This window comes from Meleagris gallopavo, chromosome 7 (assembly GCF_000146605.3).
Source record: "Meleagris gallopavo isolate NT-WF06-2002-E0010 breed Aviagen turkey brand Nicholas breeding stock chromosome 7, Turkey_5.1, whole genome shotgun sequence".
NCBI classification, from domain to species: Eukaryota; Metazoa; Chordata; class Aves; order Galliformes; family Phasianidae; genus Meleagris; species Meleagris gallopavo.
In genome coordinates, this window is record NC_015017.2 from 1,963,079 (window position 1) to 1,990,540 (window position 27,462).

A 27,462-nucleotide genomic window follows, 5' to 3' on the forward strand; every position below is an offset into this window, starting at 1 on the left:
GCGCCCTCCATGTCCTCCCCCTGCAGCCGCGCGGTGGTCAGCCGCAGCCCTCATTGTCCTGCGTGGCTCCCAATCAGCCAGCTGTCGGGCGCGGGATGATGAATTAGCAGGAGGAGTGGACGCGGAGGTGAGCTCCAGATTGGGCTCCCGATAGCTCTGTTGGGCAGTCACTGAGAGCAGTCCTGATGTGCTGCTGACACGTCGCAACAAAAAGGCGGAGGAGGGAGATGCGGCACGGAACGGCGCGTGCCTCCAGAAAGTTAGGGTGCTACAAAGAGCCCTTAATTTCTCCTGCTGTGCAATTCGCTGCAACAATACGGAGGAAATAAATTAGATTCCGTGCTGATACTTTTGGTGGCCTTATCTCCATTGCATAGCGGGCTGACCTGCTCTGCCTGCAGTAGGGGCACACTCTTCAGATCCGTATCTCAAGAGCATCAAGGTGGTGAAAGGTGTCACGTCTCTGCTTGTTGAGCTAGATTAAGGGCGTTTGGATGCCGAATTTATCCTCAAAGCGCTCTCCTTTTGTGGATGCATTGGAGAAAAGGAGCTTTCTTGCTGTGTTTACAGTAGGTTGTGGCATTCAGCTGGGTTTTTTTTAGATGGGTTTACCTGCTGGAGTAGAAAAATTTTCAGGAACAAGTCTGTGGGTTTCCTCTTCATCTGGAGTTTTTGAATTAGAGATGAGACACTCTGTCTTATATTGATTTTGGGCTTCAAATGAGCACTATTTCTTCTTAATCTGAGTGGAGAATGTAGCTAAGTCTCTTGATGTAAGGTAGGATTGGATCTTTTAGAAACTGTATAAAGCGTTCTTCACCTGCGGTCACCTTTATTTTCAAGTAGACTGGTACAGCTTTCCTTTTTCTTCTCATTTTGGTGGCAGTATTTGTTTTCAGTTCAACTTTGTGGATTTGAGCAACAGAGGTTTCCTTGGGCATATGCATGTAACCCTCTAGGATCTTTTTGAAAGTTAATTTAGTAATATATTAGTTAACCTCCATTTAAGATGGCAGTTCTGAGTACATGAGAGATGATACCGATGTCAGAACAAACCTGTTCCATCTTGGAATAATAGCAGAGAGGTTGTCCTTGTGTACCTTGCAGTGCTGCAGTGCTTGTGGTTTGTGAAGCACCACAGTTACACGAAATGTGTATTTAATCCAAGCAAGGGAAAGCAAAATTTCGTGTAACCCTCTGCTAAATGACTGAATGGAGGAGTAAAGGAAACACCTGAACTATGATTTTTGACGTGCACTGTCATGGGAAATTCCAATCAGAAACATTGTTTTTCACCATGATGACATTTACTAGGACAAGGTGCTGAGATGCCTGACCGAGGTGGTTTGTCCAACATTTCTGGCCTGTTTTTGCTAAATCTGTAAAGAAAAAGTGAGAACTTACATTGGCATCCAGTAATCTTTCTGCTGGTGATGAGCTGTCTTCATGCCTTCTTTCAGTACAGCCAGAGGAACTTCTTATGACATGCATGGATTTTCCTATGTGCTCTTAGTGGTTAGTCAACACGGGTGGGTTTGAATCTTGCAGCTTAAAGTGAATTCACCCTCAGCAAGTTTGCTGATGATACGAAGTTGGGAGGATTGGCTGACACGCCTGAAGGCTGTGCTGCCATTCAGCGAGACCTGGACAGGCTGGAGAGCTGGGCAGTAAGAAACCGGATGAGGTTCAACAAAAGCAAGTGTAGGGTCTTACACCTAGGGAGGAATAATTGCATGCACCAATACAGGCTGAGGGATAAGCTGCTGGAGAGGAGCTCTGCAGAGAGGGACCTGGGCGTCCTGGTGGACGACAGGTTGGCCATGAGCCAGCAGTGTGCCCTCGTGGCCAAAAAGGCCAATGGCATTCTGGGGTGCATTAAAAAGAGCGTGTCCAGCAGGCCGAGGGAGGTGATCCTCCCCCTCTACTCTGCCCTGGTAAGGCCTCATCTGGAGTACTGTGTCCAGTTCTGGGCTCCCCAGTACAAAAAAGACAGGGATCTCTTGGAAAGAGTCCAGCGGAGGGCCACAAAGATGGTGAAGGGCCTGGAGCATCTCCCCTATGAAGAAAGGCTAAGTGAACTGGGTCTGTTTAGCCTTGAGAAAAGACGACTGAGAGGGGACCTGATCCAGGTTTATAAATATCTGAGGTGTGGCGGCCATAGCGGTGAGGCCAGGTCTCTTTTCAGTGGTACGTGGAGACAGGACGAGGGGAAACGGACATAAGCTGCAGCACAGGAAGTTTCGCACGAATGTGCGTAAGAACTTCTTCACGGTGAGGGTGACGGAGCACTGGAACAGGCTGCCCAGGGAGGTTGTGGAGTGTTCAGTTGTGTTTTATGCTTGTGAAAGGCAAAGCACGACTACACTAGAGGAAGATAATGATCATCTGTGTAATGTAAGAACTGCTCCAATTCGTTTTTTTTTTCCTGAAGTTTGAGAATTTGTATTTCAAATGAAGTATGAATGCAGATACCTTGTACTATGTTATCTCATGCAGGAGGATAACTGAGCTTGCATTACATTTAACTCAAGGGAACTGATGAGGACTGGAGTAAATGACACATTTTGCTTTAAATTTGAGTCTGAAGCATAGGATGTTGGAAAGTATCTCTGAACAAAGCTGTGGAAAACAGGTTTGGATTGAAAACATTGGTTCAGTGTAGATACAGATAGTGTTTACATAGAATTTGTGGGTTTTGGTGGAATAACATCCTTAATGTTTTTAACATCCTTAATGTTTTTCACATCCTTAATGTTTTTAACTGGGTTTTTTGTTATCGACTGTTTTTTGTAAAAAAATACAGGTATCATGGAATCATAAATACATACGACTAATAAAAATGCTGCATTAATATGCATCTTACTATTGGAAGTCTTTTGTTTGGAGTAGAACACACAGAAGGCAATGATTTGGGTTGGATGAGACCTTTAAATATCCAAACCCTCTGCCTTGGGTAGGGGTATCTTTCGCTGGATCAGGTTGCTTAAAGCTCCATGCAGTGTGTTCTTCTCTACTACTCCTTTACTGTGCAATCAGAGAAGACTGTATGTGTAGGAGATCAGCTCAATTCAAGACTTCTCAGTTGCTTGTGGTGAAGGAAAACAGCGTTCTTTGTTCCTCAGAGAATGTTTAATACCACCCCTACCTGAATTCATCTCGTCTTATTGAAGTGGCACTTAACTAATGCACTTACTGCAAAATTAAGCTGCACTTAGGAATGATCTGGTCTCACATACATCTAGAATCCTTATGCCTGTTGTGCATCACTCTGTCATTTGTTCACTGTGGTGATACACTCTGGTGAAGCTTCAAAACATTGTGATGCTTGAAAAGCAAATCTGCAAAGAAAGCAGAGAAAACGAGGCCTTGAGATGGATGGAGTAACTGCTTGCGGCTTTGCTGTTTTCAAACAAGTACTTTTTTTTCTGTTGCTGTTGTTCTAATTTGTGATAGCAGTCTGTGACCATTGTTTCTGTGTTATGTTTAGTTGCAGTATTTGGCAGATAGGAAAATGTTTCTGCATGACTGGGTAAAACAGTCATGAGTGCAAATAAACATCTTCCTGAAATAATGCACCAGTGCTGATCCTGGTAACAGCAAATAGGAGGGTAGCAGTTCCCCAGTGCACACAATCCTGCTGTACTGGAGGGCTGCGCTGCCTCTCTGGAAGCAGACAGAGTTCTGCTATTCTGGAGTACTATTTCTAAAACTCTAGATTTAGGTATCTAGGTATTCTCCTGGAATGTACAAGAGATAGTGATGGAAGTTTTCAAACATTGAAAGGTTTTCAGAACTTCTTTTAAAAAGCAAACTTGAGATAATAAGGCAAAAGTTGGAATGACTGGAGCCGAGATTTGCCCCTTTAGAGCTGCAGATTGTTCTGAGTGCCTTTGAGGCATTCAGACTTTCAACGAGGCTGTTTGAGGAAGCCAGCTATAAGACAGCGAAAGTTTGTCTTTGCGCTAGGCAGTCCAGATAAAGTTGCAAGGATAATTTAATTTGACATACTTGCAAATATGTTCTGTTAGTGGAAAAAACAAAGGGAGCATTTTTCTCCCAGGAGGGCACCTTGGAGAGGAAGCTGTGGTTTCCTGGGGGACTTTGGTGCTGTCTTCCCCACTGGAGGTCTCACAGCATGCATGGAGGGCACTGACGAACTCCTCTGCCTTAACGAGTTTTCTAAACTGATTTGCTCATTCTTTTTTGTCACTTTTGTAGAACCAGCATTGAGATGCAGAGAAATAGTCCATCTGACATACCGGAGCACGGGGTGTTGGAGTTGGTAGTACCAACTATCAGCAGCAGCCATAATTGACAAATAATACCCCTCATAAATACTGCCAGGCTTTTCAATTAGTTTTCATCTAAAATTCGGGATGCAAAATGATGGCCTGTCAACTGACAATGGATGACAAAAATTAATAAATTGTCTTCTAAATAGTATGGACACTTAAGAAAAATTGGGCAGCCAATTTAGCACAGCATGAACCGGGGGGAACCTTTTGTACTGTTGCCGTGCCACTAATGTTGTCTGGGTCTTTATTAATGGTGCTTGGCTGCTGCTGACAGTTTTGTTGCTACTGGCAACTTTCTTCATTAAAATTAAAGCCAGCGTCAAATCCCATTAGCCGCACTCTGTGTACCTTGCATTTTTATTTATACAATCTTTTTCTTTACAAACACATTCTTTATCTATAGGAAGCTGGAAAAGGTGGTTGAAAATTAGTCTTGTCGGTGGCTGATTACTTACCCAAATAACAGATTGTATTTTGTGAGGGATAACATTTCCAACATGTTATACCTATCCTACAGTCCAATAACCGTGCACAGAAATCCATAAATGATCTTTATAAATTGCCTTTTGTTAACATGGTCTTCTTCTGTATCACCTGCCAGCTAGCTGGTTTCCAGGTGCTCTTCATACAACAGTAATAAGCTCTGAAGGAGAGCAATTCAGTTGTATGATCTTCTAGATCTCAGTTGCCTGTGAAACCAAAATATTAGTAATGGTGTGTACATGCTTAAAATTGAGTGCTCAACACGTATTTAATGGCTCTTCTTACAGGAAAAAGATGCTGTGTGCATCTTGACTTTACTTTTTTTTTAAAGTGAATATTACTGGTTTTGGAAATATCTTTTGGTTTTCTTTAGGAAATCTTGGATTGGCTCCTAAATTTTAATTGATAGATATATATAGCGTAGGATAAATCTTGTAGCTGCTGAGTACTGTGGAACATGGAAATGTTGAGTGCTCGCTGCATGAAATACTTGAGGTATGACAAAGCAGTTTGTACTTTGTATTACAGATTGCACAGAAAGAGTTGATATCAACTCAAGGCTTCGTGTGAAAAATCTAATAGTGCCAGGAATGTCTCAACCAGATGGACTCCCAGAAATGTTTGCAGCAGACCATTGGCCTTGTGCTGTTGCTAATAGGATGCTGTTTGTGGAGCCTCCCGTGTGATCCAGCCTTTGTGCATGCCAACTAATTCTAGGTGTGGAAGCTTCCAAAAGAATTTAGTCACTGGCATCTTCGTTATTGTAGTGATCAAGAATATCTTCTGCTGGTTAGACTTTGGTTGGCCAAAAGGGTAAGGGAGAGCTGAGGAGTGCTTTCAGAATGCTGGTGAAGGGCCCTGGTACCCTGCTTTCTTATCAATATAAATTCAGCAAATACTGTGTGCAAAAGACCATTTAAGTATTGACTTAAATGGTTATGTTTGAAAGTGATCTCATATGGTAAACAAAAATGAAAAACAATTAATGGTTAAAATTGTGGTTTAAACTGATGCACGTAGAGTAGTTTTGGACTAAAGTATGTGCTGTGTGGCTCAAATCTGAATTTCAATTTAGCTAAAATTAAATGACCCTATCATTCTCGAGAATGGATGTGCCCTACAAAGCAAATAAACTGGCAACACTGAATTAGCATCGATCTAATAAATCTAAGTTGTGCCTGAGTTTATTCGCTGAATCTTCTTGGTTTAAAAAGAAAAAAAAGTGTCAGTAGTTAATTGTTGGCTGAAGCTTAATATCTGTTAAAGTAAATGAGGCATGAAATATACTACATAGGAAGTATTATATCCGGAGTGATTTTAACATTAAAACAATATTAAAATTTTTAACTTTGACACAATAACAGAATTCTTTATTTTGAAATTACATTGATTAATGTTAAGCTTGGTTCCTGTGGGAAAGGAGAAGTGATCAAATGAGTCTGTAGCAGCCATGTTATATGGTTGCTCGCTTGTGTCTTGGGATATCCTACTTTTATCTAAAGGCTTTTTTCATCTCTCCTGAGAGAAAACTGAGAGTGCAAGTGTTTCAAAATGTTCATCTGAATGCTAGTGATAGTTAGTAGTGTATAACATCCATCACAGGCTGGGTTCTTCATAGAATCATAAAATGGTCTGGGTTGAAAAGGACCACAATGCTCATCTAGTTTCAACCCCCTGCTACGTGCGGGGTTGCCAACCAGCAGACCAGGCTGCCCAGAGCCACATCCAGCCTGGCCTTGAATGCCTCCAGAGATCATCACAGGCTGGTTCCTTCTCTCTTCCTCCCATGTCCTCTTAAACATCAGGACAGCCCCCATGTATCCTGCTTGGACATCTCTACATGGAGTATGGGTAGACTTTCAATTTGTTCCTTTTTACACAAAACATGAAAAATGGTAATAGAGTCCATTCTATGGGAGGAAAAAAAAAAAGTTTGCATATGAGTTTCAGTTACGTAAAAATATCCTTCCTGAAGCTATCCCTGTGGTAGATCATGCTTCAGATGATCCAGATTATACAAGAAATGTAGCTGTGACTAAATGGGATTTCCCATTTTCTATTTCTGACCTTTTCAGAACATGAAATATGGTTTTATGAGCTTTGGGAAGTAGGATGCAGTTTAAAACCAGCAGCGCTGTGTCTGACTGGACCATTTTAATAGGTAACCCTGTTACCCAGGCCTGTTGGCACGCATACTCTTATGACTGCTCTTTCTGATTTGCCTTTCATTCACTTTTAAATCTCTGCAGGTATGTACGTACCTCAAATGAGCTATAAAGTTTCTGAAGTAATTTCTTGAGACAGACCTAGCACTTGTGATCCATCTCCAAAGCAAGCAGAATTGCCACCGCTTGATTTTGGGATCTGTTTTGGCAGTTAGCATGCAAAGACACTGCCAAGTCTTCTCCTCAGAATCCCACCATAGGTGCCACTTTCTGTGAGGCCAGCATGGAAATATGCCTGGTGTGGAGCAGAACATCACTGACGGGCTTCCGGAATTAGGAGTACATTCTGTAACTCTTCAGTGACCGCGTCGGCTCTGTGTCTGGGAGATGTGAATTCAGTTAGTACAATTTCCATCAGCAGATCAAGTGAGTCGCTTAAAGGAATGTTTTCTCACTGACTTTCATAGTGTTTTGCCTGCTGTAATGGTGAGAGGATACCAATTATCTAACATACTAGCTGTATCTCTGAAGGAGCCGTCTTCATTCCCATTTCTCTGAGTGAAACACATGGATGTATACACATGCATGCACACGTGTATTTCTCTCTTTGGTTTTAGGAGGCTTTTGAGGAAAAACATTTGGGGTGGGGGGGGAGGAAGAGTGATGGAGGATCTTGCTGCCCTTGAACAACCTCAGCAAGTCCTGCAGCAATGGCCACATCATGAAGCAGCCCGAGGAGCATCACTGCCTGCCCAGCAAGCAGTGAGCGATACCAAGGATCCTGTGAGTAGAGGACAGGGTGTAAAAGCAAAGAAAAATGAGACATCGGGAAATGTTGTTAAGGAGAAGGAAGAGGGTATGCTTCTCCTGTAGGACAAAGAGTATTTTTATCTTATCCAACAAAAGACTAAGGAGCAGAGGTATAACCACTTCATAAAAATATGTTTTTTAATGCAGGACACTCCTTTGGATTTAAAACTAAGCAAACAAAAAAACAGAAACAAAACCCTGCGTTGTAGCACAGACTTTCAGAGGGTTACTCACGAAGACCTTTGTGGTCCCAAAATTTCACAATATAAAGTGTGGATCTTTTCTGCACAATGATATGGAACAAGGTTTTTTTTAAAAAAAGAAAAAGAAAAGAAAAAGCCCACCACTTTTTTTTGCTGGTGACGTTCTTGGTTTTGTTATTCAGGAGATGCTGCATTAAATTGGATTTTGTGTCCATCATTATTAAAATGTGAAGTGTGTCGGTCACAAAGCATACATTTCAGGGCAGTTAGCTGAATAATTCTTTTCTTTATTATCCCAAATTACTGCTGAGCTCTGGAGAGGTGAGCAGTTTAGCCAATTATTGCCATTTGAGCTGGATTTGTGGGTGATTAGCTCCTGGTCGAATTCAGTCCTGGCAAGGGCTTTGAAGCCTTCGCTTGTGTGATTTTCACAGCGGTGAGGTAGGAATAGACGCGGCTAATGACAGGAAGGTCGCGTGGGTTATGTGACCTGTGAGGGGGGGGCTCGGGTTTAGCAAATAGGGCATCCACAATAACAAGTGTGTCACTAACCCTGCCGTGCATAATCGGAGTTTTATAGGATTGTTGGAGATGCTGACAGCTCAATTAAAGTGTAACCCTTTGTACCATATACCCTGGCAGAATGACAGAAATATTACCAACAAAAAAGGGAGGGTGCCACAAGGGAACTGGTTAAGGATCCAGTATTCTTTTTCTTCCCCCCTTCATCGGAGCCTGCACAGAACAAGCTGCAGAAAGCATCCATTTGTGAAATAATAGGTTGTCCAGGGGAGGGGTATGGTGCCAAACATGGCTACAAAAAAAAGCTTCTCTTAAGTGGTCTTCCTGATGTTTCTATGGAAACACTATAGTATCAGGATAGAAAGTTAAAATTGGTTTTTAAGCTTTTCATGGCTTTCTCCCATGGACCCCCCTCCCCCTAACAAAGCTCTACTTTATATAAAATATGGTAAAGAGAATTTCTGGGTTCAGGAGACGAAGCGCTGCTGTAGCGAGAGCTGTACCAGCTACCCAGAAGTTGCAGTGTGTGCACAATGAATCCCTTTTTGATTTCATTCCCCCTCAGTGCTGCGTTTGTTTCTTCTGGGGAAAAAAAAACCAACAACAACAAAAAAAATTGAAATGTTACTTTGCTTCTTTCTCACGCCTGGCCATGCAGCTGTTTCATACAGCCATGAATAGTTTGCTCTCCTAGCTCTTTCCAAATTAGCCATGCCATGCTGTAATGTGTGCTTGTACTTAAGCAGTTTCCCAAAATTGTGTTTTTCCCTTAATTCTAGCCCAGGTAGCAGCGTTTCAGCACGCTGATTTGTGTAGATGCTTACTCCGTTTGTGTCCAGCGTCGTTAGAGCACAGTGTGTGATGCTGAGCCACAGCAAGAGGTAACAGTTCAAACAGAGCTGCTGGCTGCTGTACTACTGACTCAGACCCCTTGGCATCAGCTGTCGGGTTTCTCCCACGCTAAGATAATGATTTGCATCGCAGTGCATTGCACATCAGCACTCTGACGTTGGTGTCAGGATAAACCACAACTGCCAGTGCCAAGGGGTTAATAAACCGACTACTTGAGATTATTAAGGACTGTGATTTTTTTTTTTTAATTTTTTTTTCACAGTCCAGCAAATGGAAGAAACCTTAGAAGGCAACAGAGCTTCTGTGTACTGTAGGGTGGAAAAATATTGTGACTTGTTAAGGAACATGTCTCATTCAGAGTGCTAACTGGGTTCAGAGCAAGTGATTTGCCCTAAATATATAATTGTCTAAATAAAACTGTATGCAGTTTGTACTACTCTTGTGTTTTCTACAAAGTTTAGTATTTCTATCCATTGTGCAAGCAGGCATTCCTTTGTACCTGCTGTACTCTGCAATAGCACTGTGCTTATTGCTCCATCAGGATGCTGTAGCAGGGCTGGTTATTCAGCTTTCCATTCAAATTCTTTGGACACTGGTGTGACTGTTCTTCCAAGATCATCTGTTTGCCTCATAAACATATATAGTTTACCTATAGTTAGGTGTGTGAGTGTGGTGTGCCACTTGGTGGCTTCCTGTCCATGAATTACAGTGTGATCATCTCTTCTCCATCACTTGCAAGACAGATGAGTTGCTTCCTGCGCTCAGCCAAATCCTCAGGAGTGTTTGGCCATGCCATGTTGAAAATACGTACCCTGCCCTTTAAAAAGCAGCCCTGCAGCTGCAGTGTGCAAGATTGTGCCTTAGAATTATTGGCTGCATATTGGAGGAACTCATCCATTACCCGCAGTTAGCAGGTTAAGTCACAGACTCACAGAATGGCCAGGGTTGGAAGGGACCTTAAGGATCATGAATCTCCAACTCCCCTGCCACATGCAGGGCCACCAACCTCCACATTTAATACCAGACCACGCTGCCCAAGGCCCCATCCAACCTGGCCTTGAACATCTCCAGGGATGGACAGGGCATCCACAGCCTCTCTGGGCAGCTGTTCCAGCACCTCACCACTCTCTCTGTAAAGAACTTCCCCCTGACATCCAACTTAAATCTTCCCTCCCTCAACTTAAAACTATTTCCCCTTGTCCTACCATTATCTATCTTTTCAAAGAGTTGATTCCCCTCCAGTTTGTAGGCTCCCTTTAGGTACTGAAAGGCTGCAGTGAGGTCATCCTGCAGCCTTCTTTTCTCCAGGCTGAACAAACTCAGCTCCCTCAGCCTGTCTTTGTAAGGAAGGTGCTCCAGTCCCCTGATCATCTTTGTGGCTCCTCTGGACCCTCTCTAACAGCTCTCTGTCTTTCTTGTATTGGGGGCTCCTTTGGGTTACATTGCTGGACCAGGTATTAGAAGTATAAATGCAATGACAGTAATGATTGTGCTTTTTCTTCTGATTTGTTATGTCTTTAGTGCTGAGGAATTCATTCTTTGCTGGCAGTACCACTCCCCACTGCTGGAGCTGCAATGAACTTTTAACACTTCCTTGTCTGCATTTGGATGATTTTCTTAGTAAAGGTTTTTAATTTTTTTTTATAGTAGCCAATGTACCGAGAGTTTGGAAACTTCTGTGCTGCAGGTTCTTCAAATTACAGCAAAAGTAGTGTCTCTTGGTCCAAGTCAAAGCTGTGGCTGCACTGAGCCCTATTGCCCTGTTAGTGTTAAGATACATTTACTACAGGTTTCCAATTTTAAAAAGCTTAAGCAGTTTCATAGCTAGTAATTCATAAAACCAACCACCTTTCCCTGAATCGCCTGGGGAGAGAAGACTTAAATCTGGGAAATCAGGAGAGGAAAAAAAGAACAGTTGCTTTCCTACATAAGGATTCCAAACATATTTATATCCCAGAGGTTTGGTTGCATACCCACGTTGTTGGAGAGAGCAGTAGCTGCTGTGATCTTTCATCTGTAGTGTGCAAGTATTTGAGCTGGTGACAATTGTGTGGTGAAGAATGAGCTTTAAGACTCTGAAGCTGTTGAAGTTAAATATTCTAGAAGCAAAAATCATCAGGTAAGAAATAATCTCATGTTTTAGGACAAGCTACATTGGTCCCAGTGCTTCCAGCTGGCTAACAGTGTTGGTTAGTAATGCAAACCTGAATGGTTTGCCAGCATTCGTTTATGATGTTAAGCAATTTAAAAGAAGGGAGTGCTGTATTAACCAGAATTCGTATGTAGCCATTGCTTGTGATCCTGACTGTGAATGGTTGCTAACCCAATTGTTTGGGTGAGGTTTTTGAGGTGTTGTTTTTTATGACAAGTGTGTTTTTTTCTTCTGTGAATGCAATGCAAATGATAGAAAATTCATGTAGAAAATTCATAGCACTGAATGGAAAATGAAGAGTTTATGCTGTTAATGATTAAGAGCAAGATTACATATTTCATTCTGTCAAAACAGCATCAGGGTAACAGTATGGGGTTGGCTTAAAATTAAGAGGGGAAAAAATAGGCTGTGTGATGCTTGTGCCTCGGCTGTGGCAGTGCTATAAGCTCCCACAAGAAAATAGAAATGTAAGTATTGCTCTTTTTCAGCAGGTACAATCTTGACTGTGCCTACAGACTTCTAGAGGGTCCTGACTTGGCATGCCAGGAAAAATCAGATGTACCAAACCCTCCTTAAAATCACTACACAGTCACGTGCTGGAGCTGGAGCCAATGCAGAAGAAACCTGCAGTCAGTTAAACACAACACAAATGTTTGTGAAACGTTTTTCATTTCTTGGCCCCTGGGAAATCCAAAATACACGAGAAAGTTAGAGAAATGCAGTGGAGCACAGCAGGGAACGCAAAGGAGGTTTTTGCCCACCGGTGTTGGTTCTTCTGCAGGCTCCCTTGCCAGCATCTTTGATGCAATGTTATACAACCTTGAGAGGTCATTTTTAAATGCTGATAATTTGCTGCTTAGAAAGATATTCCCATGAAACAAACTCCAAATCATTTCCCCATTCGCCTTCGTTTGTAAGCAAGGTTTGCAGCTCGCAGGAGGTGTCTGGGGCACTGAGCTGCTCACCCTACATCCCGGTGATGTGTGTGTGCTACAAGCAGCGGTCCCTTGGCCAGTGGTCTGGTGCCACCAGAGCAAGTGATCCCACGCTGGGGGCCCTTCATTAGCTGCTTGTAGTCCCTGTAATGATCTGGCTGCAGAGCCTGACGGCAGTCTGCAACTTCTGGTGCCCTGAAGCTCAACAACGTGAGCTGATTGACTCAGTTAGGGCCCCAGTCTCTAACAGCAAATGCAATCAATAAATCTTTGTTGGTAAATAATTGCTATTGAACAGAGTTTTAATATAAATTTATGAGTGGTGTTTTATCACAGCTTGAGGCTACAGCAAGCCACTGAGTGATGGATTTCAGATAACACTTACATTCATTACATTAACTTTGTAAGTTATTTAAAGCTTGTACACTTAACATTGCTTTTGGCTTGCAATGACCTCCTGGGACTAGACGTAGCATACACATTACTAATAAAGAGATTGCCATACATACAGACAGTTCTCTGTTTTCTTTGTAGAGCGGTGCCATTCGCTGGGAAAAGTCAAGGAGTGAAGTTGGTGCTCTCTACTGGAGCATATTTCTTGTCACTCATTAGAAATACAGCTAGCACTGGCTGTTAGGAGCAGCGTTGCTCTGTTAGAGTCAGAATTGCAGTTTTGGAGAGAAGGTGGTAAGATTTGATTTGAAGTGTTAAATTCTTCTCAGTTTCTGAGCAAATCGGAGGTGTTACATTTGTAGTGTTGAATCTCGAGGGCTGAATGAAGTGCTAGAAGCGCAGATGGAGGAACGTAAGCAAAGGTTTCGTACAGATTAGGAGAAATAATGTAATCTGGTTGATAATAATATGAGAAGCAACGTAGAATTTTGAACATGGAGTTGATTCCCTTAATCCCTGACTGCCTAGCTGTAAGGCGCAATGGGATTTTTGCTGTGTGCTGGGGCTGGGGTCCACCAGCTTGCCAAAGGCACCAGGAGTCAGTAGGATCCAAGGTCCCTCTTGCTTCATAGACTTGTAGAATCACTCAGATTGGAAAAGATCTCTAAGATCTCCAAGTCCAATCCCAACCCACCCCACCATGCCCACTGCCCACATCCCTCAGTGCCACATCCTCACAGTTCTGGAACACCTCAAGGGAGCCCCAGCACTCCTTGGGCAGCTGTGCCACTGCAGCACTGCTCTTTCTGGGAAGAAATTGTTCCTAATAGCCAACTCTGCTTCCAGGCAGGGAATCTGATGCAACTTAAAAGTAGACATAATGTGACAGAAGGTGTTTTTTTGTTGTTGTTTTGTTTTTGTGTTTCTTTTCTATGAGTAGCATTTCTTGTCGTACTTAGGCCATTTTTACTTTTTTCTTTTTTTCTAAGTTTAGTGTAAGTGCATTTATAGCAGATCTAAACTCCGATACTAAGAGCATTTCTCCAGACCATTCTATATAATTATTGCAGACAAAGTGGCAGTCTCTGGCCTTGGGGGGATAAAGAAAGAAGCGTGGCTGATGTGCTCCTCTGCTTCCTAACACTTTGTTAGCTTCATGTATTCACAGTGCTTTTGTTCACAGATATTGGAAGATATATTTTGGTTCTCAGATAATACAAAAATTATATTATTTGATGCATCCTTAAGAAACAGATCAGGAAGTCTGATTGGTTGGATTGATACAAATAGATGATGCACATTTAACAATGAGTAATTTTTTAAAAGAGAGCACCAAACTGCACTTTAGAAGTGAGATGAAAACCCCATTCTGAATAACTAGTTCCTTATTTAAATCCCAAACCAGAATTTTGTAGTTCACACCTAGGTACAGAATCACAGAATGGCCAGGATTGGAAGGGACCCCAAGGATCATGGATCTCTAACACCCTGTTGCATGAAGGGCCACCAACCTCCACATTTAATTGCAGCCCAGACTGCCCAGGGCCCCATCCAACCTGGCCTTGAACACCTCCAGGGATGGACGGGGCATCCACAGCCTCTCTGGGCAGCTGTTCCAGCACCTCACCACTCTCATAATGAAGAACTTCCCCCTGACATCCAACTTAAATCTTCCCTCCATCAACTTAAAACCATTTCCCCTAACAAGATCACCATGTAGTAAAAATCATTATGAATTTTCTATGTGAATATCCTATTATTTGCGTCCTATTCTCAGTAGAAAAAAAAACATATTTGTCAAAAAAACATCCTCCCGCAAACAGTGGGGATGGCAGCCATTCGTTTAGGTGGTTTCTTTTGCAGTGAGTGGAGTTTATAATTGGCATGAACTCCAAATTACATAAGTAGTGATATGTTTTCTTTATAGCACTGAACGGTAAAAAGGTGTGAAATATATTTCTACTTTCTTCAAGACTTCAAAAAACAACAACAACAACAACAAAAAAGGCAAGGAAAAAGGAAAGACAGTTGTGATTCTTATGGCTTTTTCCCCATTAAAAGGTCTGAAGAACAAACGCACCAGAACCGGCACAGGGAAACAGCTTTGGGAGAGTAATTTTTGATCCATATAGCATGGCTATAACTAAAATTGGGTGCCCCTACATGTGAGCGACTGCGCTATAGGTGAGGTTTAAAAGATGGGAAAGGTGAAGTGACGGATCACCTACTATAGACAAACATAGGAGTCAAAGGCAGAAATAAGCTTTCATTTTTAATGGAAGAAAACAACGTCTCTAACCACGAGAAGGCAGTAATTGGAATGTGTAACTCACACTTGCAGAAGCTTTTATGAGAAATAGTTTCAGAAGCCCCGCTCTGTTTTGTAAAAGTTTGAGGTTGAGCCACCTAAATGTAGCAAAGAATGGCACACAAAAAGGAACCTGACCCCCAGATGGTCAGAAAGTTCGGGGTTTGTAATTCAGTCCTCTCACACAAGCTTTTATTTACAGTCCTATCCACAGATCGCTTTGAGTTGAGAAGGGCTGCTCACTGAAGTTCTGTTCCAAGCCTGTGTGTCCAGGAAAAGGCGGTTGTGAACTTTGATTTCCCTTAGGGATCATCTCCGTGGTTGCAGAAGGAGAGTTATTAGTTCCTATGGGCTGCGACAAGGGACTTCAGCTGAAATTTGCAACAGCTGGCATTGAGGGAGGGAAAAATGTGCTCAGGGAGAGTTCTCATCGTGCGAAGGCACAGAAGTGCCCCATGTCCATTTGGCCTTGGGACATGCATTTATGAAACAGATGTGAGTGAATGCTTTTATGCAAACCTGATCAGTCAGATCAGAGTGTTTCTTGTGGCAGTACCGTGTGTGCTGAGACGTCCTGGTGCCCACACTGGGCTTCCTACAACATTCCCCACAACAACAAGATTACTGCATGAATTCATCGTAGAGCTGCCTTCTCACGTGATTTTGGAATCACAGATTGTTAAAGAGTGGTTTGGTTTACCATCACTTTGTACTATAAGAAGCTACATTTTGCTTTTCTAAGTGAATTTCTGTTTTTAAGCTGACAGCAGTTTGGTACACACACCAGTCCTTGTCTGTTCAAACATGATGATGACTTTTACTCTCAAATACTGATGGTTGAAATTCATCACTGATCTGTGGGTTGAATATTGTCTATGGAACAGTGAGGCATCTTCTCATGTTAAAATCTGCCTTCCTGAGGAATGCACAAGGATTTAACTCTTTTCTGTGTATGAAATAGTGGTTAATGTTTTTTCTTTTTTTTTCCTGCAACAGGGTATGCTGCTAAAGCGAAGTGGCAAGTCACTGAATAAAGAGTGGAAGAAGAAATACGTGACGTTGTGCGACAACGGTGTGCTGACCTATCATCCTAGTTTACATGTAAGTACTCCATGCTCTCTGTACCTTCAGCAACTGTCCAGCTCTGGTGAAGCAGTGGTAGCAAGTTCATCTGGGCACGTTTTTGTTGAGTGCAGTTTGGTGGAGAAAGTTCTTTCTCTTGCTTTATTCCATTCCCATCCCCTCAAAACTGTGTATTTGGAAATCAAATTCTGCATTGAAACTCAGTATGTACAGCCCAGTTCCTCCAAGTGCCCTGTTTAAGCCTTTACTTTGTGCTGATGTCCTTACGGACTTGCTGTCAATTAAGAAAACTATGGAAGCATTTTAGAAGGAAAAATGTTCTAGACATAGTTAAGACTAGGTACGTTTTCTGGTATTTGTCAGTGTGCAATGGTTGTGGTTTATTCAGAAGGTAATTCTGAACAGCCTTTTGAAAATGACATAGCTATTAAAATGTGCCATACAGCATTTTCACATGAAGGTCTCTGTTGTTATCTCTGCCCAAGGATCCTGTCTGTGTGTAGAACACCATCTGTGGGTTTGATCTGGGGGAAGGAAGAAGCACAGGTGTCTGACTCAAGACTAGCCCAGCCCGTGAGTCCCAGCCATGTCAGCATGAGAAAAGATGTGATTTGTCAGAGCTCCTTCCATGCTAGAGCAATTCAGAAGACAATGGATTTTGAAACATGGGGATTTCCCAGCTCTTTCACTTGCTCTGTATTGCAGGCAAGAGTAGAACTCAGGAAGCATAGTATGAGCATAGTATGACCCTCACCGAGATCTTTGGGATTGTCCTGGGTCTTATATTTCATCACCATACCCCGTATGGAAATCAGAGGGTGACCAGGTGTAACATTTTAGGGCCATTTGACACCTATTGCTATCATTTTGAGTTTCTAGACAATTTTATTTTACTTTTTTCAGTAAGGAGTAAAATTCAAGGTTTTGAATGGATGTATTTCTGTGGATATGTTCTTGAGTTTGAATGTGTGGACCTGTCAGAAAGCTGCTTCAGATAGATGATGTCTCAGGAGCGTGGTTGTGCTGATGCTGTGTTTGCACCAACTTGCTGTTTCCTGAGGGATGAATATTAGGATTTTCTCTGGCCTACCGCAAGAATTCAGTCTCACTTCTTGCCATAACAGTGCTTTGCTATAGTTTCTCATATTATTTCCTTATTTCCTAAAAATTAGTAAGTGATACTAGCAATTCAAGCGATTGCTGCTTTCCATCTGAAATGTTGCCCCTCAACTTGTGTAGTCCAGGGCAAGTTATTGTTGAGTTTCTCTTTTCTCCCTTTCACAAACCTGGACAGGACTGTCTGGCCGAATTGGCCATTTTTAGCCTGTTTAATCTGGGGGAATGCTGCTGAGAAGCAACCCTGAAATACCTAAATCACATATGGGTATTGCTGGCAGCACGGATACCGCGTGCCTTTGAGCAGCCCACAGTGGATCCTCCGGATGTGCTCCCTTGAGGCTGTGATGGCCACTCTGGGGCAGAGCAGAGAGCAGGCAGGCTGCCTTGTCTGCGCCCACGTCCCCTCCGCGCTCTGTAAGTGCTCTATTGTTCCTGAGCTTCCTGGGAACATATGTTAGTTTTTCATTGCTTCTCACAGACAATAGAGTACTTCTCTCTAGGCTTCACTGGAGCTGCTTAGTCTTCCCCTGAGTGAGAATCCATTGAGATTAGAGGTAATTACTTTGAGATTAGAGGTAAATCCATTGGAGATTAGAGAGAATCCATTTAAAGAAGAAGTAATTACTAGCCTGTAATTGTTTCCCTCTATCCCCCACTGTGCCCCCCCACTCTCAAGAAAAAGGTACATGTCTCTGTATTTCCATTTGCTCAGACCTTTCTTAGAGGAGTTTGTAACACACTGTTTTTCCCTGGGCTGCATTTTGGTGGGTAGTAGTGGGGGATCGTACAGCTCCTAGTTGACAGGATGCTGCTGGAGACAGCCTAGTGCTTGTTCTGAGTCTTCTGCAGACACCTGTGCTGAACTCACTCTCTAGGAATATCTGTGCTTCTGCTCAGTCATGTTAAAATCTTCCTGTGATGTGATTTGTATTATAAATGATGCGTCTTAATGTTTTAATTCCATTGATTTTAGCCTTCCAAGAGTCACTGCGCTACTTGAGTGCATTTCATTACTGCCAGTGAACTACTTTGTGTCAGATAGCTGTTGTTAATATACTCTGCGGAGCATTCTTTATGCATTGGGCAATTCGTACATCCATCAGTTACCATATTTCCCTTTTGCACCTTGCAGTTCCTGATACTGTTGCTGCTTGCTTTAACATGTCCTTATAAGTTAGAAGCCTCCACCTGAAAAACAGTGCAGGGCTGACCTGGCAATTTTGTCTTGTTATCACCTTATTGCTTCTGTGTCAGCCTCCTCTGCTGGGATTGGAAACATGAGTAGCTTTTTCCCTATCCTGTGCAAACTAGTGTGGGACGAAGAGGTAGGACCAGATGCTCCAAGTCAGTTGGACTCCCAGTACAATTTGTACAAAGTGTTGTGGGTAAGGGAGCAAGAAAGTCAGGATTTTTGCTTGGAGATTGCCCAGTGTTTGGTTTTCCTCAAACAAGACTCTGATAAGGTGTTTTTGGCTTGATTTTGCTAGGTTTTGCTGAACTCTCTCTGCTTGTTTCATTTGTTCACGCCAAACTCAGTAAGCTGATGAATTTCTAAGGCTGTGGTTGCACTGCTGTTTGCTTTTTGAAAAATAAGACCTTATTCCTACCAACCTTCCATCAAGTAGATGAAATAAAGAGTTAGCCATCCTAACTTTCGTTAGCCATCCATCTAAACTCGTGAAGAGACGTGGTGCTAATCTCACCTGTGAGAGAGATAGGTGTTATTTCAGGTCCGCAGCTACTGTTGGTTGTTCAACACTTGGCAGTTGTAAGTCTGTGAAGTGAGTGGTGATCTGGCCTCTAGTGGTGGTAGGAAGGAATAAATTTAAAACATAATTTAGTCTTTCTAAATCGTAGCTTGAGTCAGAATGCAGAATTTTACTGAACCCCAACTTTGGAAGAAGCTTTTACAATATTTAATAGCTGTTATTGGGTACTGTACTTAGATACCGCTTGAGACTTGGCCACCAGTGTGTCAGTTTTCTGTTGGGTGTGTTCCACAGCAAGTCACGCACGAAGACAGTGGCTTTTAATATAGCAAATAGTCTGTGTTGCAAAAATCAGTACTGTTGTCCTCTTAACTCAAGGATTGGCTACAGAATGGAAGGATTTTGGGTGGGGTGTGAAAATCAAACTGGTATCCTACTTACAGAGGAGGTATCTGTGGAAGGGTCAGGCCTGCTTGGCAGCACAGCGTGTTGAAATGAGTGCTGTATTGTGCCTGCTAAATAACTACGAATGCTGCCAGGTTGACATTTTACACAATAGCTAAATTCATATCCCTTCTTCTTAAGAAAGTGGGGGAAGAGAAGAATGGGGAAAGAAAATATATGTACATAAGCACCCTACTGTTTCCTGACTTGGTCATGTCAGTTTTTTTCAAGAGCCTTAAACCTTCCCTTCCCTTGGGATGCTGAGGAGCTGTGCCAATAGAAAATGGTGGGGATAATGAGAGAGAACTTTGACCCGCAGGCTTCAAAGTTCACCATAGCTACCTATTCATCATACACTTCTGGAGTATAGCCATTGAGTGGATGACTAAAATTCTGGCTGACAAATTCAGCGTCAGCCTACCCAAAGGGACCCATGGGAATTTGTCTAGGCATCTCTTGGCTTTTAATGGCAGAATGCCATGTGTAAGGGCTCCTGAAATGTATTCGCCAGGATACCTGCTGGGCAGTGCTGCACTCGGCTTCTTTATCTAAGCCTCATCCTGATGAATCGATGGTGTTTCACCATTGTCTGTCTCCCGGACACTCGCCACCATGCCACAGGTCAGTAGATGACAAAAGCTTTAGCTGTGGATGTCCATTTTCTGCTGTTGCGTCCTCATCATCATGGCTGCCCCTTTTTTATTTAGGGGGGTGAACTGCTAAGGGGTGTAGAATGGTAGCAGTGATTAAGGGGAGAAATCTGTCCTTCATCTCTGTGAGAAGTATGTGAATTCACACATGTAATTCTGCTCCATTAATCTGACAGTAGCCACGATTTTAAAACTCTTCACAGCAATGCTGACTGGATGGGCAGCCCACGTACGTCGCCTCAGAGGTCACATTAGTGGCTTTTTACAATCAGGTAAAGTGAATGTATTTCAACCAAACAAAAGAAATTTCGGCCTGGCAAATAGACTACACTTTGCACAAAGGCTCCAAAAGTATGCAATAAGGACACATCCTCCTAGAAGTTGATGTAACCCAGGCCCAGCTCTGGGCCTGCAAAAAGCTTTGGCGCTGTGTGGTGGGGCCTGGCCTTTCAGTAGAGCTTTCTTGCTTGGACACTTCCTTAAGGAAGAGTAACATTGGTGAGAAATAGAAGGCAGATTAAAATGCCCTGTGCCTAGGTGTCTTGTAGTTTCTCACCTTGTTTAGTCCTTACAATTTTCCTGAACAAATTGAGGGTTGGGAGCTTGCTTGCAAATTGGGGCATACCTGTAACACTTAGAGGTTGGTCCTTTACATTGTAGCTTCCTGGCAAACTCTTTTCTTTCAAGTTCGAGAGAAGATTTATAAATATAGATATATAACCTAGAATGTGTTTGTGGTCCTTAAGTGAGATGTATAACTGGGGATAGCTGTCAAGGCAAATTATTCTGACCCTGGCTTTGTGTCCTCTCGGACTAGAAACTGTCTTGCCATTGCACCATTGTCTTCAGTTGGAATAAAACTAGTTAGGGATGGTCAGCAGTGTGAAGTAATCCTAAAATATGCAGTCCCTGTCTGCGCTAAAAGAGAGGAAAACTGGTTGTTCAGAGCAACTTACAATCACATCTGTGATTCATTACAGATGTTCACAGGTCAGTAAATGCACAAATAAGGAGAGTGTGAAGCACTTGTCCTTAAGTCCACTCATTTCAGAGGGCAAGATTTGTCACATCATCAACATGGGATATTGTAGCAAACACAGTGCTGTTACTTGCAGAGCTGTGCAAACTTGCAGTAGAGCAGCAAGCATGTATTTATTTCACTCTTGTGCTTCCCTCCCACCTCCAAAAAAAAGAAAAAATACAAACAGGGAAAAATTTTGGTATCTGAACGAGTTGCAAACGAATGGCAAAAGCCAAGCTATTAATTAATCACAAGGTTTTATAAAATGAGAGCTTCCTGTCCAGCAGAGCTAACTGCTGTGGATATAAATGCCTCATAAATTACTCACGATGGTAAAACTCCGATTTGTCTTTTACGGCAGTTCTTGTTACAAAGTCTGAATGAGGAGTGAAGTGCAGACAGAGTTTTGTTAACGTTTCATGGAAATGAGCACTCCATTAAAAAAAAAAAATTTTTTTTTGAAGCTGCTTCTGTGTTGAAAGTGTTGCTGCTGCCCCTAGATGGCTGATTGGACTGATTGATATTGTAGTATGCATACAGTCAATGCTTTTTATTACTGAAATGTAATGTTCTTGACTCCCAGTTTGAATAAAAGAGATTTAAGATGACCTTCTGTTTGTCAGGACAAGTGCTTTAGTGATCAGTGTTTTCCAGAATGCATTCTCATTTCTGTGCTCTTCTCAGAAAACAACATTTCATTGTTTTTCTTAAGCTTAACTGTATATTCTGAAGCAGAATGATATTATGCCCGTGTTTATGTGCACGAGGGGAGGAAGTCTACATTAGCAGGAAAATCTGATGAATATATTCCATGGGGCTCATAACCGGATCAGATAGGTTTGTTGCTGTGGTCCATGCGGGGCAAGTGGAGAGAGGAGTTGGAGACTTTTGTTTCTTCTTAGGTGTGCCTGTGGCCCCAAATGGAAACCAATCAAGGAGCGATTTATGTTCATTAAGTGCTTGTCAAAACTGAAAAATTTTCTAATCAACAGCAATCTAGCTGAGGCCCCTCAATGGCTGGGAGTGTCGCCTCCGCAGTATCGGCTATTTGCCTGTTACAACTCTAGGCTAGAAATCCACTGATGATTACATTAGGCTAAGCTGCGAAGTAAATGAACCATGTCTTATTTAGGTGCAACTAGCTTCAGTGTAGTCCTGCCCCGCAGGGCACTTTATAGCGTTTTATGGCTTTAAAATTAGTGTAGCTTCCCATTTGCTGCAGGGTGCTGCATGTTATGCCTTTGAACTCAATAAGCAAAGGGAAGGGGGCCTTTTGTTCCCCACCCAACCCTCCCCCCCCCCTTTTCTTCTTTTTGCAGTTTAGCAATTTTGTTTTGCATCTTTTCCAGACAGCATTTTGCAATAAAAATGTCTGACTGCCCTGCACACACACAGAAGTGAGGGCTTCAGCCCTCTGCCGGTCTGCCTGCACTTTGGGGTTGGCTCTGGGCTGCAGGAAGGGCTCTGGTTTTGTTTTCCCAGGCAGTTGTTGCTGACGGTGAACAATGGGTTGTGTGGGTTGCTGCTTACCCTCAGCTCACAAAGCAGAAGCTGCGTGCAAAACGGGTGCTGCCCTCAGACTTTAGGAGGATTTTCCAAAAGCATGGGTCTCTTGTTTTGTTCTACCTCTGATCAGTGAAACACTGTCTCAACCACAGCACGCTGAGCCTGGGGGCTGTGCTCTACAACTTAAGGATGGGAACTGGCAGAATATGAAGCTGTTTCTCTCATGTTGAGGTGAAGCATTGGCAGATCGGAGAAGGAATTTCTAGCTTTCTATCCAGTTGGACTCGTTCCTAGCATTGCAAAAACAGACTTATTATTTTAATAACTCAAAAGGAGAAAAAGTCTCATATTCTTATTTTGGTACGATTAAATACCGTTCTGGGAGAGGGTCTTGTTTGGTACATCATGCACTGGAAAAGTGTGGCAGTGGGACAGGTATGTGAAGGCTCCTTAGGAGGGAGATTGTTTTAAAACAAGTTAATGATGTGACACAGGACAAGCCTGAGATGAGAGGTGAACTTTGAGTCGTGTTCACCTAGTGCCAAGATGCAGAAATACAACTCCAGTGAAAGGGATTTCCCTGCAAGATAGCTCCGTTTTCTGAGCCCAGCCAGAAGAGGTCCTAGTTTCTGCAACTGATCTTCTGTCTTCTTGGTGAGGTTCCTTGGCCAAGAAGACAAGTTTGCAGCACTGCGTTAGCATTTTCACTGCAGTCCCATGACAAAAGTATGGTCAGAAAGGGCCAGTCACAGCCTTTACCAGAGTGGAACTCAATTTACCTGCTCGAAACCTGACCACATGGGTGTTTTGATGCAGGAGAATTCTGCCTGAATAAAATGGTTCAGCTCTTACTCTTCAGGTACTTGTTTTGTGGTACCCTGTAGGTGTTTTGTAGTTGTGCACATCGAGAAGATAATATCTACTCTAAAGAACTTCTACTCCCACTTTATATAGCTCCATAGAAAAACATGGGGGTATTTAATCCTCAGAGTACTAATTGGTAAGTGCTATATTCAGAAATTCAGTACTCTTGCTCTCAGTACACTGACAATGAAATGCTTTGTGGTTTAAATACAAGACTAAGTGATCTCCAGAGGTTCCTTCCGAACCTTGTGATTGTGTGGTCTGTCTTTTGTATTAGAGCCATCTGAAAATTCTCATGCTTTGATATTGAGTATTACTAATGTGAGCCATGTAACTTAAGTAACTTAAGGCTCATTCTGGGGAGGAACTGTGCTGTTGCACACTCCGATGTCCTTTTGTAAAGTACTGAGGTCAGTGTGGTAAACTTGGATGGGGGTGAGTTTGAGTCCCAGCTTCCGCATGCTTCCATCTGCCTTTCTTTTCACCTGGTCCATGCAAACTTCCTCCCCTGAGAAAGGGGCCACACATCCATTGAGCATAGCTGAGGAAAAGCAGATGTTTGGCTTTTTGGTGGGTGCTGCTGCTCAAGCAGCTTTTCCCCTTTCTTGACTGGGAGAAGGTGGGCAGCTAACTGGGCACATCATGTAACCAAGTTTTAGCTTGCATTGATAGTGGAGAGACTTCTTGGGCAATCAGAAGCCATTGCAATGCATGGCAGCTAGTTTAACAGCCGCCGGCAATGAAAACAGAAAGACAACTCCACACTAACAGTGTTTATTTTTGGTATGTCTGTTCAGAAAATGTAATACCTGTTTGCTCCCTATGGATGTCTGAAAGGCTTCTATTCACTGAGTTGGTTAAATCAATTTCTGCTGTTGTAAATGGAAAGCTGTATTAAGACCAGAACTAAAGTACTTTACATTCTTCTGTGTTGTGGCGTATCATTCTTTTTTACTCAAGGCAATTCATTTTGTAGTGCCGTCAGATAATATTTTGTGTTATCTGCAGTCAATGCAGCTTTTATGACTTTCAGTGATACTTTAACAGTTTATTTAGTCCTAGAGATAATGGTCAATGGCCTTGAGTAGTCAAATTAACACCTCAGCAAGCCAGTATTCGAGCAAACCACTAACAGTAACCTCGGGATGAAAAGCAATGAGAATCAATATAGCGAGTGTATTTTTAGGGGTTATTGATTGATTGATGCGTTCTGGCCTTAGTGGAGCAGCAGCATTGCCCCACAGCTGACTAAGATGAAGCTGCCAGTCGCTGATAACTGTAGGCCATCACCTGTGCAGTGTTTCACAGGCTCGGAGATTAGATGGCAGCCTCCTACAGGCCTGGGATAAAGAAACTGTGGTTCGCAGTGCCAAGCTGGAGGAAGATGCTGAGTGCTTCCCTGCTGCCAGCCATCGTGGTGAGGGTTAGTGACAACATTATGTGATGCGGTGCTGCTCTCACCCCCGTGGGGACACTGAGGCACCCCGCTCCTTCTCCACAGAGCAGGCCGCCATGTTGAGCCGGGTTCTGTCAGCAGCCCGAAGCCCTGGGTCTCCCCACCACAGCTCTCAATTGCTAGCAGGTTTCTCTCATTGCACCTCATTTGCATCTGGGACATCAATTAGCATGTTTGTTGAGGCTAATTGAATGAAACTCAATCATAGCTCTTAATTGCTTGACTATGTGAAAAGAAATCACATTAATGCAGCTAATTAAGTGTATGGCAATAGATGCAACATAATTAGGAGCGAAATGTAAAAAACAAGCGCAGGCGAAGGTGCGGGAGCAGGGCGTGGGGACACGGCTCGCCGTGCTGCTGGCATGTCTGGGGAGGGTTCCCTCCGTGGTGCTGCTTGCTTTTTTTCTGCCTTGCTGAATGATGAACGTGGACAACTTGAGAAGAAAAATGCAAATGGCTTTGCAATTACTACTTTTTCAAGCTGTTGAGGGGCAGAAGATGGCACTTCTGGGGTGGCCCGCTGTTGAGTAGGCTCTAGGGACTTGTTAAGTGCTGTTTAAAAGTACTTGGCTTTGAATTACCCTCATGCCTTGTTAAAGGGTTTTTTCCCCTTTTTTCTTGGATCAGCATTTTCCACAACTAACATCTAGGGGAGTTATATCTGTAACATTTGCATATCAAAATCAGGCTTGCTGTCTTCTCTTTAACACGGCATATTCCAGATGACAGCAAGACCCTCATCTGTTCTAATCTGATCAAACCATACATTGGGCTTCTGAGGCCGCCACATTATTCTGTAGTTTTAACTTCTATTCCCCGAGTGCAGATCTGAAGGAGCATGTGCAAGGGTGGCTGGTGAGCTGGCTGCAGACTTGGTGCTTTCCTCTGCTCCTCCTCAGGGAACGCAGAGATTATCGCTATGCATCTTGCACACAATGAAGGAGTCTTTATTGTTTACATTTGATATATCCCTATAAATATTTAAGCTGACATTAATACCTGCGTGGCATCTGTTCTGTTCGGGCACTTCCATATAATCATGATGTGGCTGCAGCACGTTGTTTCCTGCTTGCCAGCACTGACTGACTCTCCTGAATTGTTTATAGCTCACCTAAGCCCGTTTTACTCTCAATTAAAAGTGCTTTAATAACACCCTGTCACATCTCGCTGGTTGTAGTAGGGAAATTCATTTGAAGAACTTGGGCAAAAGTCTTCGTTATGAAATTTATATCAGATACAGCGTGGTTGTTGCATGTTAAACAAAAAGTACACGCTGAGGTTTGGTTGCTGTCTGATCCAGCCTCGTTTTAGAGTCCATAAACCATAAATGCTCAGTTACATTCTGGTCATTGTATTTTAATTTGTAAAGAACTGAGATTGCACTAGAAAGTTCATCAACTTGGTAATTTATAGTTGAATCTGCTTTGTTCATTTCTATCTAGCAACTACTTAAGAGGCTTATTTTAATGCATTGCTTTTGTTTCTTGTAGAAGCAGAGCTCTGCTTCTTCACTCAGTGAATTGCTTGGACTTCCCTTTTTCACTCTCAATTCCCAAACAGCTGGGGAAAAAAAAAGGAGGAAGAAAAAAAAAAAGCAAATTTCTATTTTGTACCACGGATTAATGTTAGGTGTGAAGAAATGAGCACCATTTGAGTAGTAAGTTTTGATTTGTTTTGAACAGAATTTATAATTTGTATTGTAAAAACTGTCAGAGGTGGAGGGATTTTTATGAGGGAGCTGATTGCTCCCTGTGTTATGGCAGTAGTGATTTAGATCTGGAGTCTGCCTATAGTCCGTGCTGGTATTTACTTGTAGAATTGACACTGTGGTCATACATAGAGGCCTGTAAGCTGCAGATTTGGAACTGTTCTAATTAATATCTGTGATTTTCTGTATAATACTGTGTAGTCTGACTAAATTTTGCCCTGAGCACTTAAAGAACTGAAAGAAATATCACTGTCAGCAAGTATTTGGTTGTGCAGGCACAGAGCATCACCCGGTTCTCTGGAAAGCAATCAAGTTCTACCTGTAAAGAAACTAGGCTTTTTGCTACAGAACATTGTTCAAGAGGAACATTCCCCTGGTTTCCAGCTTAACTCAAGAGTTTATGCCAATTTATTTTCCCAGTCGTTGGTTCACACTGCCATTTTCTTCTTGGGGCACATCCACCCACATTGTATTTTGTACAATATTTTTTATATAGCATTTGTCCTTCATTTTGGCGTGTTGTACGACCTGTCCTGCATTTCCTCTCAAAGCGTACAGTCTGTTTCTTTCTGTGGTTGTCCTTGTGTTTGTTCCAGCTTCACTTATTTGTCTTCTGAAGTGTCAGTAGCCACAATAGCATGTACTGGGAGGTGAAAATCTTGTTTTGTGTTCTGGCTTTAAAATTTGCCATCTCTACTGGAAGCATCTCTTCTGGTGTACCACAGGATTGCAGATTCAGTGTCTGTCTTACCTTAATGAACTGTCATTTGTCCTTTGATTA

General features: G+C 42.6%; 1 protein-coding gene across 6 annotated transcripts in view; it reads left to right on the top strand.

Moving 5' to 3' along the window:
* The window catches only part of AGAP1 (ArfGAP with GTPase domain, ankyrin repeat and PH domain 1), a 290,613-nt gene that overhangs the window by 153,452 nt on the left and 109,699 nt on the right, over window positions 1-27,462 (top strand). For all 6 annotated transcript variants that reach the window (XM_010713235.3, XM_010713236.3, XM_019616860.2 and 3 more), the window contains one exon: window positions 16,115-16,219. In XM_010713235.3, coding sequence (XP_010711537.1) covers window positions 16,115-16,219 — 105 coding nt within the window. The remainder of the gene's footprint in view (window positions 1-16,114; window positions 16,220-27,462) is intronic.